The sequence below is a fragment of the Pezoporus occidentalis genome, unplaced genomic scaffold (genome assembly GCF_034315485.1).
Source record: "Pezoporus occidentalis ecotype Australia unplaced genomic scaffold, CSIRO_AGI_Poc_V1 ctg38, whole genome shotgun sequence".
In the NCBI taxonomy this organism is placed as follows: Eukaryota; Metazoa; Chordata; class Aves; order Psittaciformes; family Psittacidae; genus Pezoporus; species Pezoporus occidentalis.
The window spans coordinates 6,571,820-6,594,583 of NW_026915702.1; the positions used below are offsets into that span (position 1 = coordinate 6,571,820).

The 22,764-nt window shown below is 36.3% G+C and overlaps 2 protein-coding genes across 7 annotated transcripts in view; one reads left to right on the plus strand and one right to left on the minus strand.

Annotated features, from left to right (window-relative positions):
* The window catches only part of FBXL13 (F-box and leucine rich repeat protein 13), an 85,037-nt gene that overhangs the window by 34,677 nt on the left and 27,596 nt on the right, over positions 1 to 22,764 (minus strand). For all 6 annotated transcript variants that reach the window (XM_062632021.1, XM_062632023.1, XM_062632024.1 and 3 more), the window contains 3 exons: positions 11,971 to 12,023; positions 8,347 to 8,447; positions 5,114 to 5,240 (listed from right to left, as the gene is read on the minus strand). In XM_062632021.1, coding sequence (XP_062488005.1) covers positions 5,114 to 5,240; positions 8,347 to 8,447; positions 11,971 to 12,023 — 281 coding nt within the window. The remainder of the gene's footprint in view (positions 1 to 5,113; positions 5,241 to 8,346; positions 8,448 to 11,970; positions 12,024 to 22,764) is intronic.
* Positions 3,835 to 21,623, plus strand: LRRC17 (leucine rich repeat containing 17). The gene is made up of 5 exons (XM_062632039.1): positions 3,835 to 4,169; positions 5,087 to 5,173; positions 14,939 to 15,806; positions 19,395 to 19,550; positions 20,768 to 21,623. Exons 3-5 carry the CDS (start codon positions 15,062 to 15,064, stop codon positions 21,169 to 21,171), a joined length of 1,305 nt encoding a protein of 434 aa, XP_062488023.1. The 5' UTR covers positions 3,835 to 4,169; positions 5,087 to 5,173; positions 14,939 to 15,061; the 3' UTR covers positions 21,172 to 21,623.

Below are 22,764 nucleotides of genomic sequence, written 5' to 3' on the forward strand. Positions count from 1 at the left end.
CACAGTTTTGAGGACTTTAAAATCAGGGGAAAATGCTGAATCAAGAAGGTGCTAATAATACTGATGCTATTGCAAAAACAGACTGCAAAAACAGACTGCTTACTCCACTGAGATTAGGAATGTAACTGAGGTGTCTATTTTAGACAATTATGAAACCTGGGATCTCTGTATAGCAAAGAGCAAAAAAGACCCCAAGGCAGGTCAGACCTGAAAAAGTCTGATCACCTCTGGGGACCTCTCTCCCTCTCTAATTATTATAGAGATAAACTAAAGTAAGTTTCTAGGTACTACCTTATGTTAGAGGCCTAAAATTAAGTGAAATACCCATTCTCAAAAGGATAGATGGTAGGTAGCAGGTAATCAGATCAAACTCAACAACATTTCTACTTGACAGAAGTAGAATATCTGTTTCTGGAATTCAGTAATGGTTGCACAACGTTACTGCAGTCTGCAGGACTTTTAATCTCTTTGTCTGGAAAAACACTGTTTGCTTAACATAGCCATCTGATACCACAAATAGCAGCAATTCAGTGTTTTCCTCCGTGCAAGCCAAAACCAATTATACTGAAGCAACTAATAATACCCCTGCACAGATTGTTTCAGACTATTTTTTCACTTGAACTGTTTTTTAACTTAAAGCTGGAAAATGGATTTCAGACATCAGGTTGAGAGAGTTTCAGTGCAAAACGTGCATTCAGATATGATTCAATTCAATTAGTCAATATTTAGATGCTGCTGCAATATCATATGTTTATTTGTCTTATTTTGCTTTATTCCTAAAACAACAAAATCTTAATCCTGAATTTCTTTTCTAAAGCCCCTATGGATTATCTATGAAATTTCCGTCATTATTGAAGATAAGGTGAATAAATACCACATTTTTTGCACATTTTAGTAAACAAATGCTTTCTCAACTTACTTGGACTTTCAGCATTCAATAGATAGCCTCAAGACTGAACAACTTGACCCAAGAATCAATGTTAGGATACATATGGAATTTAATTTAATACTGCATTAGGTAAAATCCCACTTAAATCTCCTTCTTCAAATCAATCATGAGGCAGGATGTTTTGAAGGTTATTATGAGGCTTTGATCCTATAAAGTTCTGCAAAACAGACTTTTCCTTCATGACTCAGTAAGATTATTTTATAAATGTATTATTTAACAGAATCAGAAGTCAATGCAATGATCATATATAAAATATCATTCTTTGTCTGTGATGAGTTTTCAGTCTAATAGGTAAATGACTGATTTGGGGTTTTTTCTTAACTGTACGCTAGCATACTGCTAGTATACTAGTTCTGAAATGAAAGTACATCAAAACAACAAAAGCTTGTTTTGTAGGAGCAAACTAGAGCTGATGATTTGTACCTACAGTTTTAGACAATAAATGTTGTCAAATGATGAAATGCTTCTAAGAATGTCAAAAATAATATAATTTCTTTTTTTATAGTTTCTTAATTCCAAAGAATGGGAACACACAGAGTTTTTATTCAGGTTTTGAATTATTTGCCACATGCACAGTACTGCTTTAAAATTCTTTATTTTTCTCTCTTTGAACTGATTGTATTTGTGGAATCTACCCTGGAAGGCAGAGTGCTACGTGAAGCACCGAAGAGATTTTGAAGAAACACTATTCTATGATTCTAGTACTGTCAATGCACTGTGAGTGCAGAGACTTGAAATAGAAAGTTCAGAATTGAGGAAGTGTTCTTGTGGTGCACAAGGAGCAATCTTATTTTTCTGTTCTGCGTTTGTCAAGAATGATAAAACAAATCATGACATCCTTTCAGATGTTTGGCTCCATTACACTGATGGTTTGCCTCCACGTGTTATTTTCCTTCTAATTTTCCACTGTCCAAAACCAAAAAGGATTATGTTAACATACTCCTGAATTAGCATATTTCTAAAAATATAGAATACTGCACGTGCGACTTAAAGTGTTCTTCAGTTATACAAGTTTGTACTCAGGAAATGTAAACAATCAGTCCTCTCCTTCAATAAATAAAGAACATGGCTCACATTTTCTCTCCAAGTGATGGCCCCTCTTTAAGAAAGCCAACAGGATGCTGGGTTGCATCAACAAGGACAACACCAGCAGAGATAAAGTCACTATCCCACTCAGTGCTTGTCACGCCACACCTGGAATACTGTGTTCAGTTTTGGTCCCCTCTATGCAAAAAAGATGTGGACAGGCTGGAGAGGGTCCAGACAAGCCACAAAGATGATCCAAGGACTGGGAAGCCTGCTGTATGAGGAAAGGTTGAGAGAGGTGGGTTTGCTCAGCCTGGAGAAAAGAAGGCTCAGAGATCTTATCCCCATGTTCTAGCATTGAAAGGGTTGCAACGAAGATGATGGAGATTCCCTTTTAAATGAGGAGTCACATGGAAAAAGCCAGGAGTAATGGGGACAAGTTACTCCAGGGGAGATTTGACTGGACACAAGAGGAAAATTTTTCCCAGTGAGAACAATCAGCCATTGGAATAATCTCCCCAGGGAAGTGGTGGATTCCCTAAGGTTGGACACTTTCAAGATGCAGCTGGACAGGATGCTGGGACATCTAGTCTAGGTCATGCTTTGCCCAGAGAGGTTGAACCAGATGATCTTTGAGGTCCCTTCCAACCTGGCATTCTATGATTCCTTTGTGATGCTTGATACATCTAAAGAAGTCAGAATTTGCCAGTAGCTGCCAAAATGAGATTTCCCCTAATGAAACCAGAGCAGGAGGAACTCAGATCGTGAATACTGGTGAAGCCTACATGTTTCCCAATAGCTTCTCTGTCGTACCCACAAACACTGAAGGATATCAAGAAATGAAAGGGTCAAGTTTACTATTCCCAATGGCTTGTGATCTCTTACCCAGCTGTTGTAGATGACAGCAATTGTTCAAATAAATTTGGGGCCAGAATAGTTCCAGCCTGAAAACCAGCCATAAATGTTGGCAACACGAAGATTTCTTTCAAAATCTCCGTGTTCCTATTTAACTGAAAATATCCCGCACTGAACTGTTCTAGTTACATAATTACAATCTAAAATGTCAGTAAATGGCATGCAATTGCTTTATAACCTTCTGCCTTTTCATTTTTTTTGTCTAATAGCAGAAAATTCTCCACTTACACCGTTCAGCTTCAGAAGCAGGACAAAGAAAACTCGTGCTTTCTAGGTAATTCTCTGACAATATCAGTGGTGTAACAGGACACCTTTTAAGCAGGACACAAGAGAATCTCAGTATTTTCATGAAAATACCTTGAAACTCATTAATGAAAATAGTTACCACTCATGCCATAACAACACAACCTCAATTACTGAAATTTTATGCAAAAACAACATGCCTACAATTCATCCATTTTTATTACCATGTATTAATATAACAAAGGAAAAACTGCCTTGTTTTATGACAACAGACTAGAAAATGTGTGCTTAATGCCCAATTTTCTGCCTATGTTTTAACAAGCTGTTTAAATGCCCTGGCACCCATGTTGCCACTCGTAGAATCATCAGCATAATCACCTGTTTTACAGGTGGGCTTGCAAAACAGCTGTTCAAATCCCACAGTTGTAATAATGGTAATAGTAGAACCCATGTAATAAAACCCTGTGATGTTAAAATGAAGGGAATAATAAAAAAGGAAACATGAAGTAATGGGAATAATACATATTCTGTCCTATAGTACACTTTTAAGCATAATTTAAATGTTTATACTATAGCTTCACTACATTTTTCTAACTTGAAACATTAGCCTTACAGAAGTTCCCTTTGGCTTAGTTCATCCAATGAAGAAGAGAAAAAAAAGAGAATTCTATCTTATTTAAGTGCTTTCTGCAATAGTGATGCAATTTGATGCTCTTTTTGGTTTTAACTGTTTATTCAAGTGCTCGGTCATAGTCATTAAGACCTGTTCCAGAGTTGTGGGGAAACCCAAAATGGAGGAAGCCATGGAATTCCTCTCAGAGCTCTCAAACACATTGGCGAGAAAACCCACTTTCCTCTGGAAAGGGGAGGATTGTGGTTTTCTTAGTTCAATGATTATCATTTTTCTCTGACTTCTATTAGATCATGCTTTCTAGAGGCAGATCCTCACAGCTCATGATTGCTCTTCTGAACAAGCAGGAATGTTGCTTTTGGAAAAACTAACCAGCTACTGGCATTTTGAAAAAGAAACTCAGAGGTAGGTAGATCTTACCTGTCCTCTAACCTCAGCCCTCATTTCAAATTTCGTGCTGTCACCACACAATAGTGTCAGCATGATTCTCAAGAACAAGAAACACTCACAGTGAAGAGCAGTCAGAACAAGCCCGTTGCCCTATCTGCTTTCATCGTTGGTTCTCAAAAGGTTTTGTTAGATGGAAAGTTAACCCGTTGTTAACCTGTTGTATTCTTCGGACTACATATCATCTTTATCATTTCACATGTGTTTTGTGATTTGGAGAAAGAAATATATGTGGGAGTCTTTATTAAAAACGTGGCAGACTTGTATTGCCTTACAGTTTGGCATTTCATATTGCTTTTGTAGTATTTTTCAAGATACAGTGTATGTTTGAAAGCTTCTAAAATCATACCAGATTGTAAAACCTTGGTTTTCTTTAAAAATTTAGTTGGAGACAAAAATAGTCCAAAACATTAACTATTTTTAGATTGCTGTTATAAATTCTACTTAAATCAATGTACTAAACCAGTATAAAACAGTTACCAAAGTTCACTTTTTAATTATTTATCTTCTCAGGAAATCAAATGTAAATTCATATTTTTCCAGCGCAGAGTGGCTTTTATTTTTTTCAGATCTTAGTAAAACCTGCGCTTTCAAAGCTCCTGATTTAAAATTCTAACTAATGGCATAAAATTGGTCTATTTATGGCTACAAAAAGCAAGCCTTGTTCTCATTATGCAGTAAGTACTAGCTGTTTATAGATCTGACAGTTTGTTGGAAGTGAGCCAAACCTATAGTGCTATTATTCCTCAGTAAAACTTAAACAGCTGTAGTCATGTAATTCAAAACCCTGGAAGTCTGCTGCAGGGCTTGTTCTGCTTCAGTATACCATGAATGCAGGATGCAGCCAGTCATATAAAGGATACTCTTCTTCACAGAATGAAAGAAAGATGTGATCTACAAACCTGAATGCAACCTGAAAGATCCAAATAGATGAGCTTGTGACAGCCTTTTCCAGTGCTCAGGTACAGTAAACCTTTGTCTGTGAATTTTCTGCAGTGAGCTAAACTCAGATGCTGTAAATTGGGGAAGCTGGTTTGCAAATGAAAAAAAAAACAACCAACAAAAGCAAACAGAGAGCAAATTATTACAGCGATATCTTGCAGAAACAACATAAAACTGTTAAAGTATTCTGAAAACTACTGTAAAGATATTTGATATGAAATAGGATTATCTGAAGTTTGAAAGTCCCTTTCTTCTGCTGCACTTTTCCCTCTGCTGTATTGCAAATTACTGGAGAATAGTACTATCATACAACATATTTCATCATCTGAAAACAGTATCATTTTAAAGTTATATCAAATAACTGCAAAAGCATACTTTGTAAAATGGGATTTTTGTGTGCATACTTTGAAAGTAACAGACTTTTCGGTGTAAGTTTGCTAGACTGTCTTTGCCATTGATTTTGCAAGCAGTGCCTGCTGGAAATGAAAACCAGAACTCTATCAAAGGGCACTAAAAACATAAAAGTACAATTACAGCTTCTCAAGTCATATAATTATTTAGAAGAGTACTATTAAAAGAACACAATGAATTGAAAGAGGTACAAAAGGGAATTATCCAAAAGAAAATCACCCAATGTTAGGTTTTAACTAGTTCTTTTGGAAAACATTTCTTTGTACTAAATGCTAGTTAAAAGAAAATAAACTGTATAAGTGGAAAATGTTAATCAACAGCTTTCTGTAAAAGCAAGAATCTATAGTCTGAATATACTTAAGTTTCCGTCTGCAACTTTGGTTTATGACATACTGAAAACTATTCACTTTCATGAACTACATTTCTAACTGAAGTAAATAACAGTTGCCACGAGCACCACAAATGAAAGCATACCGAAAATCAAAACCTAGAATTAGGACCTGCTGCTCTGGTAGACATTTAGTTGTAGGGATATAGTCATACAGTTCTGCAAGTCAGCAAAAGAAGGCATTTTGAAGAAAAATGGGAACACCCACTGGGGAGCTGACTGCTTAAGGAGTGTCATACATTTTTGGAACTCAGTTTATACTTTCAGTATAGGGTAGGGAAACGTGCTAACTTGAACTGAGCACAAGACAGAAAAGAAAAATGAACATGCATCAGAACCAGATATTAGAATATAAAGGAATGTGTTTGTGATGTGGGATTTTTTTAATGGAAACATTTAATTCATATTAAATACAGGAATAAAAATACTCTTCTTCGAGAAGCATAAACCTTTTTACATGTTAGTGACATATTCCACACAAATGAGTGGAACTCAGAGATAGTACACTTCCAAAATTATCTGATAAAATAAACAATAAATTAAGAGACTGGGTTTTACACTCTGCTAGCTCTGAGTCTTTTTAAAGTATATGTTGTTACAAGGTTGCCCAACTTAAGACACAGGGAAGCCTTTCTTACTGCACTTTGAAGACTGGGATCACATCCCTGTTTTGTGTTACAATTACATTCTGCAGGAGTTCTGTCATAATGGTTTTTCAATTTTGGCATTAGCAATATCAGGATCATTGTTTTAAAGCAACCTGACAAAATCACTTCCTGATTTTTATTCCTGATAGACAATATTCATGTCTACCATATGCAAGAGAACTCGTCAGAGGGAAATTGCAGCTGACGATCTTGTGTAATACAGAGGTTAAAATGGTTGTATGGAACACTAGGAGAGAATCAAAAATGACCAAACAGTTTTGAGCACATTCAGCCAACACTTCCTTGTTCCTTGTTCCAGTAATGGACATCTGATATACAATAGCAAACTTCATGTGCAGTATTATGAGATGCAATACTGCCACCTTTAAGAACTTTCCATAGTTACCTTATAACACAGGACTTGTGGAGAGATAATGCTCTTGAGATGGCATATGAAATGTTCATGAAATTTGTCTGCTATCAACATTTTCACAGGGCATCAACTTTTTGTACATCCCCATCTCAGAAACAATAAGCTTTGCTTTTTTGTCCAAAAATTAATAAAAACACTGGTATCTTATGGGCTTAAATCAGAAGCATCATGTGTGACCGGGAAAACGTTTTATTAGAGAGGTACAAGTTAACTGCAAAATATATTTTTTCAGTGGAGAATTTTTTTTTTGTTTCAAAAATTTTATTGCATTGAAAGCTTTGTCTACCCCAGAGAATTCTTTCCTTGGGTACAAGCTATTTACACATCAGCAGAAATGAATGGGTCTGACTTTTGGTGGCAACAGCATGTTCAGGTACCCAGAATAACATAGGCTGATACTACCTATAGAACAGCTGTTCCAAACTTCAACATAAATATAAGGAAATTTAAAAAGACAAAATACCAACCAACACAGATAAAGCACAGATTATGATAAGAATAATATTGATGAAAAAATTAATGGCAAGATTGGACACATTAAAAGGAAAACTTTGCCAAAACAAATGTTAGTAACATGAGGATATATAGACTAAGTAAAATGAAGGTCAAAATGTACCATACAGATGGCAAAGAAAAACATATTTCTGGACTTTGTGGGTGTGCTTTGAAAGGAAGACATCAGTTTTCCTTACAGTAAAGAGAAACAATGTACAGCTATCTTCAAACCTATGTATGTCTTTGTGATGCTGCTACCATGGGCCAGCACACCTCTTTTCCTTTATGGCAGCTTTTAATGCAGCAATTCTACCTATCAGGCAGACTTCAAGACTCGTGGAGGGATACACCTAAAACAGTAACGGCAGACCTCTGTAAGAATGTACATTCGTCACCTTCAGCTCACTGATCTTCCAAATAAGAGCTTGGACTAACTCTTTGTTTTGCAGTTGTCGCACAAGACCTTGGCTCACACAATACACCTACCCACAATCCTCTCTTGCAGAAATAAATTTCTAAGAACATACCTAACTTGCAAACTTCTTGCATCACCACAAGAACTGGACATGCCCAGGAAAATATTGGCTAGCACATTCTTTTGAAAGTTTCTATAAACCTCTAGGAAATATAGAGGGTATTTTTAAATATACCAAAGAAAAAGAAGTGCTATCTAAGTCAAATGTATGCGGCACTTTTTTCATTTTGAATAGCAAACAGAATCCTGTAAATCACTCAAAAAGAGTATTTCTACTACAATATGCGTCTAAGTTTCCTGCAAGATTACAACAAACACACTTCCATATTTCTGTTTACTTTTACCTCGGCAATAGTCGTAGCGTTCCATTTGTAATATCTGTACAGGACAGATTTAAATAGAGAAGAGATCTGCAGCCTTCTGATATGACTCTCATCGATTCATCCTGAATAATAATTAAAAATAAAAAATCAAGAATTACATCGAAATTATATTTGTATTGTTATCTTACATTTTTATGCTGAGTAACAAGGGGAAAAAACACGAGTAAGTATCTTTAAATCATCATAAGAATCTTATGATGATTTATGATGACTACCACAGCCATTTTCTTTGGAAGCTTCAAAGTAGAAGACTGAGAGACACATGATGCTACTGTTACTCAACGGAAGTGTGGTAATTTTAACATTCCAGTTCAAGGAGACATGATGAACTACACAGTCCTACAGAACACAGGGGACTTTTCACATGATTGAAGGTTAGCACATTTATATGTTTTGCTGAAACAAGATTCTTGTTAGCTAATCCTGGTATCTAAAACCACTGGTTAATTTTCTCCATGAACTCTGGTACACTTCTCTGACCAGTAGTATCTTTTACAAAAAGCCTTCTGTTTAGTTCTACCCTCTAGGTGGAATATTAGATTTGATTAATTACAAGGCTTCCAATTTTTATTGACCTGCAAAATTGGTACTACCTATATTGTTCTATATATCATTCCATTCTATTCCAATCCATAATGGGAACAAATCTCCTAGTATGAAGAGTGTTTCACAATAAAAGTCAACATAATAGAAAGGCAAAAGGTCAGCACTTATACACAAAAATGTTATAGTTGAGTGTGTATCTCTTGCCATGTCGTGGTCATCTTTCTACTAAAGGATCACCAAGATAGCTGGAAATTCAATACCAATCAGCTTCAAGGAAGAGTTTGTGCTTTTGAAATATATTCCTAAAACAAAGGATTTGAGAGAGGTGACACCAGTAAAAATAGGTATGGAAGATAACCATAACCTGAAGAGAACAAGTCATAAATGGTGAGAAAGTATTTAGTGAATGGCACAATGGGGAAAACTCTCCATTCCATGTGAAAGCAGCACAACCAGGGGACCATATGAAGTGTCTGAACACAAACACTTGTAACATGGGAATCAGACAGTAAGAATGCACAGGTGCAGAGCAATGCTTCTATTGGGATTCCAGCAATGCAAGGTGTAGTACACATAACTGGAGGGCTGCAATTAGTGTTATGGAATATTTAGGAATGACAGCCCAAGAAGGTGAAGACAGGTTGCAATCTATGCCATGGAGCATTGCATTGGAGGGTGTCAAGTCAGTTGACATCTAATTTGTAAGGATTAGAGGTTAGACCTATGAGGATTACATTGTGGTAGGTATCTATTTACAGACTGTTTGACCAAGAAAAGAAAGTAGATGAAACCTTTGAGCAGCTAAAGGAAACCTTACAACTGCCTATCCTGGTTACTCATGAGAGACTTTAACCACTCTGATTATCTGCTGGAAGAACAATACTGTTAGGCACAAACAATCCAGGAGACTTTTAGAGTGTGTTGAAGACAATCTCTTGATCTAGGTGACTGACAAGTAGTCTAGGGAACATGTTCTTCTGGGCTTGCTTCACAACAAGGAATATCTGTTCAGGGATGTGAAGAAATAGAGTGGTTTTGGTTACTGCAACCATGAAAATGAGAACTTTAAAATCCTGAGAGTAGAAAATTGGACAAATTGTAGAACAAGCATATTTTAGCTTGTTTAGGGATCTGCTTAACAGGATCTCATGGTAGACAACCCTGGAAGGCAAAAGGGTCCAGGACAGCTTGTTGATCTTCAAGGCCAAGGTACTGACTTTTTTTGCTTCAGTTTTTATTACTAAGGCTGCCCTGCAGGAGCCTACTAGCATTATCTGTGGAAGTGAAGCAATACTATGATAGAAGAAGGTAATGTCAGGGAGCACTTGAGGAAATGGGATGAGAAAGGATGCATCAGAGTACTGAGCTGGCTCCTGTCACTGAGAGGCCTTGCTTGTTTTTGAAAGGTCATAACGAACAGACAAGATTCCTTGTGACTGGAAGATAGGAAATGACACACCAATTTACAGGAAATAGAAGAAGGAGGATCCAGGAAATTACAGGCCAGTCAGCCTCACCTAAGTCCTTAGGAAGGTTATGTATCAAATCCTCCTTGAAGCCCTGTCCAAGGAGGATGAAAAAGTAATAGTGAAGAGCCAGCAAGGATTTACAAAGGGCAAAGCATTCCTCACTAATGTGATAGTTTTCTATGATGAAATTACTGGATCTATGGAGAAAAATGCAGCTGTTGTGTCTTGAATTCAGCAAATTAAATAAAGGTTGGATCAGTGGACTTCAAGGTGAGTGAAATTTGTCTGGATTGCCAGGCCTAAGGGTTGTCACCAGTGGTGCTAGAGTCCCATTGGTGGCTTGTGGCAACTGGCATCCCTCAAGGGTCAATATGGGGGCCAATACTATTAAATGTCTTTATAAATGTTTTGGATGATAGGAAACGAGTATATTCTCAGCAAATTCACAAATTATTCCAATCTGGGGGAAGCGTCAATACACTGGAGACTAAAACTGCTATTCAGAGAGATTTAGTCTGGAAAAATGGGCTAATGGAAGCCTCATGAAGTTCAACAAAGGCAAATGCAGAAGTCCTGCATCTGGGTTAGAATAACCCTGTGCATCAGTAGTCTAGACACTGGTCAGAAAGCAGCTATCAAACACACTGACCTGAAAGTGCTGGTCAGTAATAATTTCAGTGTATGTCAACTGTGTGTCCTTTCAAGAAAGGTGACCAACTGCATACTAGGCTGTATTGGCAAGAATGCAATCAGCAAGTCCCTACTATCCCATGAACCAGGCCCTGACACCACCTAGGGATGTGCTTGCTGGTACATATCAAATGTATATAAGCAAGCATGTTAAAAAACAAACAGAATAGACAGTTATGAAAGTGTTTGAGTCTTTACAAAGCCCTGGCCCACTTTAACTTATTGTCTTCTTTCAGGAGCAACAGAATCAAGGATCAAAACAATCATTGAGAAGCATACAACCTCTGAATATTACACTGTAATTATAATATTGTATATCAGAGTCAAACATCATTTTTCCATCAGAGAAAGGTAATTGAAAAACATTAAAGAAAATTAATGGAAGTGCAATAAAACTGAAAATGCTAAAGGAAAAAGAACAGACAACTATATAGTGATGATGGTGATTGCATACTTAGACACCTTTCAAATAAAGGCTCTCACAAATATCTAAAAATATAGTGAGAATTTTTTAGAGCCTATGTGTATTACTGAGCGAAGGAATAAAGGAACCCGAAAACAATATAGGATTGAAATGTATAGTTGTTGCCAACTCCAAACTTAAAACACAAAAAAAAACCACCCCAGACTGGTAAAGTTTTGGAGCATGTTTATTAAAATTAATTGAGATTGAATATATCAATTTGTATTAGAACTGTAGAAAATAAATGAGAACTTCACTGAGTATCTCTGAATCCTACTGAATTCCATTTCCAAAGTACTTGAGAACACAACTCTCTACTTTCTATCAGGAAGATATGTGTGTCCAAATAAACAGCTCTTTAGAAATCTTCCTTCTCATTAGAAATTAGAGTTCATGAGAAAGGTCTGAAGTACTTACATTTAATCCCTGGCATTCAGAGAGATTTAAGTCTTGCAAATTCTTACATGCACCTAAAAATAATAAAAAAGTCATAATAAGAGTGAACAGTTCAAATTCTCATTGTACAACACAAACATAAGAATTCATATTACAGATTCAGTCCATCAAGGCATCCCTTGAACTACAACCACAGCAGATTACTGAGAAGCACCAAAAAAATCCAAAAGCAGAATATAAAGTTGGAGAAAGCTGTCCTGAGGAAATGTCTATTCTTACACTCCATCAATGAATGGCACACTCAGGAACCAAGCTGTTTTCAGTCTTATGTTACCAAAGGACCAGAAAGCTACCTGATTAAGCAATCTGATGTTAGGAAATGCCAGAGTTGAGTTTTCCATATAGGTTTATGAGGTGGTGCCATTAGACCAATTGTAGGAAAAGCCCTGCTCATCTTCTGCAGGTATTGAATTTCAGAGAATTTAACTGCCTGAGACAGTCTCTTCTCTGTGCATATAATCATTACTTTTAGAAACTCTTATTTTGCAGAGACTGCTGCAATTCTAACAAAATAATGAAAGATAGATGCCTGACACGAGAAAAAACACTTACACATCCTTTCAGCCACTCTTCTGCCAAATTTTGAGTCTGTTCTCCAAGTAAAAGATGCAAAAACCCTTATTAAACATAGTAATACCTTTTGCCTTAATCTAATCTTCAAAATAACTGATCTGTTTAAACTGAAATGATCAAAATAGGCCTGATATACAGATGCCTGATATGGAAAATGCCATATGAAAGGTTTATACAGTGAAAATAAATATATTTTAAAAATATTTAAAAACACATTTTCATATGGCAAGAAAAATTACATGTTTTCAACTGCAATAAGCATTAGTACAACAATAGATCTGTATGATGTTTTCTACAGGGACTGTGGCTCCACTGATATCCTGTAACTCTGTCTAACTCAGTGCCTTTTTGAGGAGTAGGACAATACTGAGAGGGACTGCACATCTGAAAAGAACCTAACCAATCAAAATCATCCTTAAGGCTGCTAAGCCACAGAAATTACATAGCTCTTACGTGGGGTTTTTGCCCTAGAACTAGAAAAGACAGTTGCAATTTTACATCCGAATGTGTACATGCTACTAAAAGCAGTTGCTAATTTTGGTATTATAGCTGAATATACTTTAGTTAGCAGGCAGAAATGTAATACTAGTAAAACAATCCAGACTCAGGAGACAGAAAGGAAGAGGAAGGAATTTTCCTATAATTTTTTATTACCTTTCCTACCCCAAGTTCTTTTTCTATTTCCTAGCTCTGCTAGATAGAATGAGCTATCACATTACCAGAACAATTAACAGTTCAAAACAACACAGAGGATCCCAGTTATGATTCAAGTTATTAAAACACATAATCAATTTACACTGACTAGCATATAGCTGCCAAAAAGTTACATATAAAATGTCATTTTTCATGTAAGGGATAAAGTTGTTTATGCAAACTCATTCGCACTGACATTCCAACTAACAGAGACTGAATGAAGATAGGCAGCTGGTAACTACAGGAACAAAATGGAGAAACCAGTCAACGAGTTTTCAAAGGTAATAACGGGAACCAGCCACTTGGCTTAGAGGGATGCAGCAACAGGTGTAGACAAGACTGCTCCATTTGTCTAATAACTGCACAAATACCAAGAACTCTCTATAGCTGAGATGTGGTTTAAATTTATCTACCAATTTCCTTTTAAAATTAAAAATCTCTTTGCTTTCAAAAGTATTTTACCTGATATTAGTTTGTTTACTGTGCCACCTTTCCTCCAGACAAAAAACAAGTTTTTTGAGCCCAGATCAACAGTGTTTAGAAACAGTACATCTGTGCAATGATCTGCACTCAAGATCAATACCTTGCCAGGTGCTAAGGTCCACAATCATAGAGAAAAATTAACTAAGTAGTTACTCCAAACAGTGAAGAATGAGAAGAAGGTTTCAGAAGGGATGATACTGATTAGCAAAAGAAATTTGTGAGTTTGAAAATAGTTAGAAAATACAGCAAGCTGAGGGGTTAAAATGATTTTAAGGAAAGATGACCTTATGGCCAAACTTCACTGAAGATGAAGGAAAATGGCAATACACAGGAGTACTATGGGAAATTCAGGAGGGAACACAGGCTGAAAAATTACTAAAAATACTGAGGCATTTTAGACTCGATTGTGGGCAGCAGTCCTTTTCTTCCCCTAATAATAATTCCTCAAGACTGTGTTTAGCTTTCGTAGAAAGCTGGAAGCTCCTGGTTTACCGCTCTGTACTATTCCTCCTTAGGTGGACAGACCTGCAACTGGTTTAAAGCACACCATGGCCATGACCACCAAGTTCTCTTCTGCACTCTGCCTACACTCAGATGACATATAACCTGATAAGCTCTTCCTGTGGTCTTTCTGAGCCAACTTTCTCTACCTGACATGGGCCATAAGAGACATTTGGTAGTAAGCAGGGCTAGTAAATTTGTATGGTAAATACAGAAATGGTAAATTTGGGCTCAACCTGAAAAGAAGACTGCATCTGAGCATAGTCTATAACTGAGAAGTCGATAGACACTAGATGTGTTCCAGTGGGTTGACATTCAGAAAGCTGGAAAGTATCAGCTTCAAGGTCCTCTTTCAAGCTCATTTTCCAAGATGAACATAAATACAAAGAAGATTCAGCCTGATGTTATTTTCCTGAATACATGAGAACCTTTTAATAAAGATCAGTTAGAAATGGGTCCATATAGTTTCCCATGTTTAATAAAAATGAATAACAATAAACTAGAGACAGTATAAAACAGTAACACACAAAAAAAAAAAAAGAGATAGGACATTAAATGTTCAAAGTATTTGTCAAGCTCCAAGTAGTGTGATAATTATTTGACTGAATACTCTATATTATGTTCAAGCCTCTACGAAAATGCCTGTTTCATCTGCTGTAATGTTTTACTTCTCTTCCAGCACAGGGATCCCGCATACTCCAGCTGTGTCTCCTCAGATCTGTACAACACTGATTAAGACTATCCAAAAATTTCAACCGTTACAGCTGTCACAGAAAATAGCTGGGGCCAGCTGAATGTCAGGATGCAAGTAGTTACTATTATACTACTACTACTTCTTTGTAAAGCATCTGACAGTAGGAAGACAAGGATTAGGAGTTTGAGAAACAATGAAAGGGAAAACATCTTAAGGAGAGCATCTAGCACTGTTAAGCGCAATGCCCAAGGCCTACCGTGTGATATATACACTTATCTTCATGAGAAATACCTAGATTGTCAGGAAAGAAAATTGATTTTTGTGGCACCTGATTGGCCAGAGGATTTAAAACACATGCTGCTAGCAAGAAACAGGATTCGTAAACTGAAGAACAACATGTTTTCCAAGTACAAAGCACTGAAAAGTCTGGATTTACAACAGAATGATATATCAAAAATTGAGAGCGAGGCTTTTTTCGGTTTGGATAAACTCACCACACTCTTACTTCAGCATAACCAAATTAAGAGTTTATCTGAGGAGATTTTTGTTTATACACCCAGTCTAAACTACCTACGTCTTTATGATAATCCCTGGCATTGCAACTGTGAACTAGAAGCTCTTGTTACAATGCTGCAGGTTCCAGCAAACAGGAATTTGGGAAATTATGCCAAGTGTGTGCATCCAATAGGACTGAAAAATCAAAAGCTAAAGCAGATAAGAGCTGAACAGCTATGTAGTGAAGAAACCAGGCAGGACCCTCAAAATATAAAACGGGAAAAGCCTGCAGAATTTGATTCCTCTTCATGCCACATGTATGTGTTTCCTGTACCAACTCTCAACTGCAGAAGAAAAGGTTTGTATCTGTCTTTATAACTGAAATAATGATTTTAATATTCTTTAATATTCTTGCTCCTTTGCTACATTTATTCACATACTATTTACAGCAAATTTATATAGAACTAGTACCCACATTACTTTAAGTACTTCTGTTGTTTTTTTCTCATAACTACAGTCAACAAGTAGGAGTTCTTTCTGCATGCTACCTCTACTCTGCCACCCTGACTCCACAGATATCCTTTAGTGCTCTGGTATAAGACATCAAACAAAAGTCAACAGGAATAAAATTAAGAACACACTTACTGAAGGACCAGCACCTCACAAGTTACCAGTACCTCATAAGTCTGATTTTACAACTATAAACATACTAATTAAATTACAGCTGTGCTGAAATTATTGCACAGATACAGAAAAGCACAGTGTCTTTTCTTCTTTCCAGTGTACAACACAAACAACTTTGACAGAAGTGATCTGTGAAACAGGACTGGAGCAGCCAGCTGTGCTTACAGTGCCAAAAGGAACCTGGCTGCAAAGGAGAGCTATTGCATCCTCACATTTTCTGTGCAAGATTTCTTCTACTAAGGGAAGAAATTGTATGATTTTGTTCATAAAGAAATACTTCCCCTATGTGCTTCTTCCCAGCACCCAGCAAACATTTCAAAATTGAACTGCGTTCAAGAAATGTTTTTCAAACACTTGGATCCATTCCATTTCTAAATCCTTCTCAGGCTCTTAAAAGCCACAGTTAAGCCTTCAGGGTAGACCAGATGGGGCACAACTCAATGAAAAAGTGTACATTTATTCATCTTTTATTTCCCATACTTTATCCCATGATAAAACAAAGCAAACAACCAAATATTGAGAAAAGACTCATTCTTTAACATTACAAATCTGAAATAAAAAGCATTACTAGAAGTAGCCAAAACTGGGAGTTTTTTCTCCCAAGTTTTGCAAAGCATAGTCTGTAATACCGAATCACTGCACTATGGTTTGCCCACTTGTATCTTGTGTTGTGTTTGCTAAACTTCTGTTTGCTTGAACAGTGACTTCAATTTCTGTAACTACTCTGTGCACCCTTACTCTTGGGCCTTAATGCCAGCGCCAAGCTCAGAAATCAGTATAAGGTGACAATACCTAAAGATTTAACAATTCCAGTATTTGATTTCATGGTTTATCTACTATGTATGGCATAAAAAATGGTCCACATTTTTACTTTTTTCCACCTGTTAAATTCCTTTCTTCTTCCTATGACTCACTTTTCTCTATGTCTTACCAGGCATCTTTCTCATTAATATTTTATGCTTTTTTAAGTGGCTAACATTAACTAATTTCTGAATATTCACATAACCATACCTTTCCTTGTAAATAGGATCTTAATTATTAGATTTTAGATTATAGATTGCAATCTTAATTATCCTTCATAAAATCTAAATTATATCATTATTACCTTACATCTCCACTAAACCGTGCTACTGAACAGAAACCAGGCACATATTAAAATCTTAATAGAAGAGAAGGCTGACCTTCTGGCTCTCCCCATCTAGTGCTGTCAAAGAGATGAGCTGAACACACGAATATTTTCAAAAACATTCAGCAAGAAAAATGTTACTTTTTTCTCTAAGTTCACAGAAATATTCAATGTGGTCTGCTCTTTATGGGAGTTTCACAGGCTTTTATGGTATTTTCTAAAAACCTGTTTGCTGTCTTAAGTATTAATAATGAAGGAATAATGTTACATCAAGCTCTACATGAGTGAACTAGACTACATGAGGGTACAGGAACTCCCTCCATCAGGTCAAGAAGTCCAGCCCAGGACTTCCTGAATGTCTAGCACAGAAACATTGAGTACATTCAATATTCTATAGTAAGTATCAGATCTACTGTGCATACTCTTGACAGCTGGATGCAAATACCCCATGCATATTTAGGATTTCTGAACATAAGGTAATCTTTGATGAGAGCACTGTACTTCCTTTGCATATGATTACTGTGCAGCAGATGCACAATTTCATTGGATTTGTCATTAGAAATACGAGTATAATCCACATTAACAAGATTTCAGAGTCAGAAAAAAGGTGTATCAGTTTCCCAACCTGTAAGATAACATGAAAAGCTGCAATTCATTATTCCTTTACGATGGAGGGAATGAAGTGACAAGCAGTGTACCAGAACGATGCATCTCTAAGGAGATAAAACAGGCCATCAGCTTTCAGTTTATGTCAGAGAGCTCACGAAAGAAACATCTTAAAAATACATATAACCATGTGTATGTTCTCCTTTTTGAAGAACTTGTTTATATTCTATCAGACCAGTGATACACACCAGATCTTTCAGTACTTCAGAATGAATCTTACGTCTTTTATTCTGTTTTACCAAAAAAATAGCAATGAAAGTTGGATACAGAAGTCATTTCTGTTTGCTTTTCCGCAAAAGAATTAGTATTTGCAAGAACAGCTGAAAAAATCTGCTTTCTAGTACTGACAAACTCTCAAAGTCTCAAATTCAAGCATTATTTTCATTCATTTGTTGATAAGTAGGCCCTGAAACTTTGACATCTGCACTAGCAGGAAGCACTCCAACCAGAGCAGGCTGGAGTAGTTATAACATTTATGTGTTTAGAATACCAAAGCTCTGCTCAGAATCAAATACAAGGCAGGAAGACTCTGACATGTTGCTTTAGACATCTACAGAACTTTAGAAGTACACTGACAGCAAGGATTTCAGCACAGATCCAGGAGCTACTTGCTTTCAGTCAAAGATGGTCAAATAAGAGATAACAATCATTTTCTTGTAGCAACAGCCAGGATTATAACCCCCATTAAGTAAACATAATCCTAGAGATTAAGTTTATTAACATTATCCTGTGAAGATTCAAACCACAGTCTGCACTTCTCAAGAATGTGCCCTTACTACTAGACGAGAAGCTATTCTTTCTGTAACTCTTGCAAGGAGCAAGGAACATTATAAGGATATGCACACAGTCCTTGGATACTTTGGTAGGGAGAACTAGATAGAATGACACTATGCTACCTGTAAGTATTGTAACAAATATAAAGTCTTCAATATTACTAAAACACTCCATACAGTAACTACAGAACTATGAATATTACTATATTTTTATTGCTGATACAATTTTAGAACATTTTACCTTTTGGCAACATAGAACAAAGGATGTAAGACAGCACACTATCATTTGATCATGGAAGAACCAATGAACATTTACCAAGGAACATTTTTTTATATAATTACTCTGATTTCTTTTCTTTAAATAATCAAGCCCTTAACACATGCTTTTTATTAGTATAGTATTTTCACTACTCACCCTACTCCTATGTGAAAGAATAGTACAGTTCTGTTAGAATAAAAATATAAACCACAGAGGCTTTACTATAAGCACTACTGAAGAGTGCAATTTTCAGATGAAATGTAAATATACAAGTGAACAAAGCAAAGAAATTCAGAAGTTGAAGAAACATGTTGACACTACTATTGAGAGTAAAAAGGAGAAAACAAGAAGCAATGCTAGACTGACAAAATTCTGAGATACCTAAGCAGAAAGAATAATCTGAAGCTAACAGTTGTTTCCTTTTCATTTTTTTTTAAGATTTAAAGAAAGTTCCAGGTAACATACCTCCAGATATAGTTAAACTTGATTTGTCCAGCAACAAAATTAGACAACTACGAGCCAAAGAGTTTGATGATGTCAGTGAACTGAAGATATTAAACCTAAATGGTAATGGAATAGCCTACATTGATCCTGGTAAGAATAATTTAAAACAGTCATTAAAAAGTGATTGGTGTTATTAAATTTAAACTTTAATAATGTCTATCAGATATAAATGTGGGGGAAAAGGATTTTAAATTTGACAAACTGGTTCAAATTTTACCTTTTGTACCACTCAATTCATAGAGTAAAGGTTTGCACTGAAATGTATTCATCATGGAAGTCAATGAAGAGACACTGATTTCAGCTGCCCTTTCTTAACACTAAACCAAGCAAGTGCAAAATTTAATTGTGCAGACTGAAGGCTAATCACTTCCAAAAATGCGAAATAGCTGAATGATGTTTTCAATATCTTTGCTGAATCTAAGAAAACTTGTCACATAATGAGGCTGCTTTTAAATTATATTGGACAATAAAGTAAAAGACAAAGGAAAAGTATTTAAACACTTTTGGGTTAAAAATCACAACATATAATTGCTCATAATCTATATATTATTAGAACTCAAATGGCTTTGTTGGCAGTTTGCTTATAGCCTATGTGTATTCAGTTTTTCATTATGAAAGCAGACACAAGGAGACAGGTAGTAGTATGAAGCAAAAAGAGCCTTCTCTAGTAGCATTTTGGCAGTTAAACAACAGTAGCAATCAGTACACTGGTACTTACAAGGTTTAACATTACAGGTAGTTGATTTACTTAAATTAAGACTTCCACCATTAAATGAAATGGTATATTTGCAAAAAGTATGAACTGCTCTCTGAAATGTGACTCAGAAGCTTTATTATGAAGCTCTATGTTATTATCTTCCATATCTTAAAACACTAATTTAAAGGTTCTACACACACACACAAATACACATGTACATACAAACGCTATTAGCCCTGCACATTAATACATAATAAATTCCCATATTTCTACTGTATCACAGCAATAACAGTTGACTTCTATGAGCAAATAAAACATTCATTCACCTTCACTGTACCTATTCCATACTCATGCATGCCCATTAAGAATATTATAACCTTACCAGCAATACAACTCCCCTAATGTCAATATATTTATACCAATACCTCACTTCTCAAGGTTCAAGACATATTTTAAAGTTCAGAGTTTGGAAAGTCTGTTTTTGCAGCCTTTAGCCCCTCCCAAATGAATAAATGTATAATTACGAAAATGTTTCTCCTGTTGCAGGTATGCATGGGTTTTTTCTAACTTGCTTTTATGAGGTCCCAATAACCATTTTTCTATTGACTAGCTGCTTTCTCAGGCCTCAATAACTTAGAGGAGCTGGATCTATCAAACAACAGCTTGCAGAATTTTGAATATGGAGTACTGGAAGATCTTTACTTTCTAAAAATACTGTGGCTGAGAGACAACCCTTGGAGATGTGATTACAACATTCATTATCTGTTCTACTGGTTGAAGCATCACTACAATGTTCACTACAATGGCCTCGAATGCAAAATGCCTGAGGAATACAAAGGATGGTCTGTCGGAAAATATGTTCGAAGTTATTATGAGGAATGCCCAAAAGACAAGCTGCCCATTTATCCAGAAACTTTTGATCTGGACAAAGATGATGAGGAATGGGAGCGACACAAAGAACAATCAGTTCAAACAGTAAAGAAGCATGGTGTAATTGTCACTGTGATAGGCTAACAAGGGAATCCTTCCTTTCTTTTTTTTTTAGTACATTCAAATATTTGATACTCTGACAAAGAAAAACATGCTGTTTACATTTTTTGTTAATTGTACTGATTCTTTGTAGGACTATCTGCCTACAAAGATTTCTGTTTATTGCAGTTAATTACAGAATGGCATTAGTTACACAGCATCCTTCATCAAGTAATTGTTTCTGACCATTTGGTCTGGACATTCTTGTGAAATATTTTGGCAAGTATTTGAAACTATATGGTAGAAATCGATAGACACAAATGTACATAGTGTGGTGGGGAGGAGCTGTCTTATGCATGAACACAGCTTTTGTGCTGTCACGGAACTTGCTGCAGGATTGTGACCAAGACACATTTTTCCTGAATGTATTGTCAGTCCTTTGTATCTATCACTTTCCAGAAGTATTCCCAGAAAACATTTCTAAGATTTTTGTATCAGCTTCCTGTTGTTTTACTGTATACAAAAAAATCAATCTGAAGAATAACTTTAAATACAGTTCTAGAAAAACACAAATAGCAGTCTTTATACTGATTAGGATTCAAACCTGGAAGCTGGGTTCTACCTGCTGATTTACCAGTGTTTCTGTTCAGTTTTGAGTGAGTAACTCAGCATCTGCCTCTTCTGTACCCGATCTGCCTGAAAGCCATGAGCAGCCAAGACATGGTTGGTTCCCAAGCCCTAGCTCAACATGCTCACATTTGCCTTGTTCAGTTTCTGCAGTACGTAGAGCTGAAGTCTTTCTAGGAAGCATTTCAGGTTGTCATGTCAGTTTGACATAGATTACATGACATCACTTTGAAAAAGACCATGTGAATATTGCTGTAGCCTACATCCCACATGCCAGTGCCCATCCACACTGCAGGTAAGTAGCTATGCGTTTGAGTGCGCACTAAACGTGCAGGAAATTCCCAAAGTCTGCCCTTCCACCCAGCTCATTTGTAAAATGTGCATTATAGCACCTCCTTATCACACAACTGCCTATGTGAATATACATTCATTACAAACTGTGATTAGTCTAATGCTATGATAACTGAGACATACAAATGCCTCAGCTAAGTAGACAATATCCCTAAAGATAAAATTTGTTGCTATATAATATAGTGGCTGAAAGTTCTTTTTAGACAAAAAAGGGTTTCTACTGAAAGACTGTTCCTAGTTTTTAAATAACAGCTCTGTTTTTTTTTAATTTCTGCATCAGTTAATATTGAACTAGCAGAACTAGTGCCTCTTATAACAGATATTATAAACCCTTTTTTACGCGTGGAAAGGAAAAGTAATTACCCAAGCTCACACGGAGGGCAAGAAGATGCTGGTTTACAACCCGGCTTACAACTTCAGTATTCCCAGCTCAAACCCAAGACCAATCTCCTGCTCTTAGACGAGTAAGAAATACCTAAGTGCAGGTTAGAGAAGCAGGGCCAAAACTTTAAATATCTGTTGACTACCATGGAAGAAGTTCTGGAACACTTCAGGGACAAAATTTGCTCCTTTAAAGATATGCACAAAAGTATGGTACTGTGGTTTTCCCTGGTGCTTTAGCCACAAGCCCAAAAGGTCACCCATTTTGTTTTAGAAGTG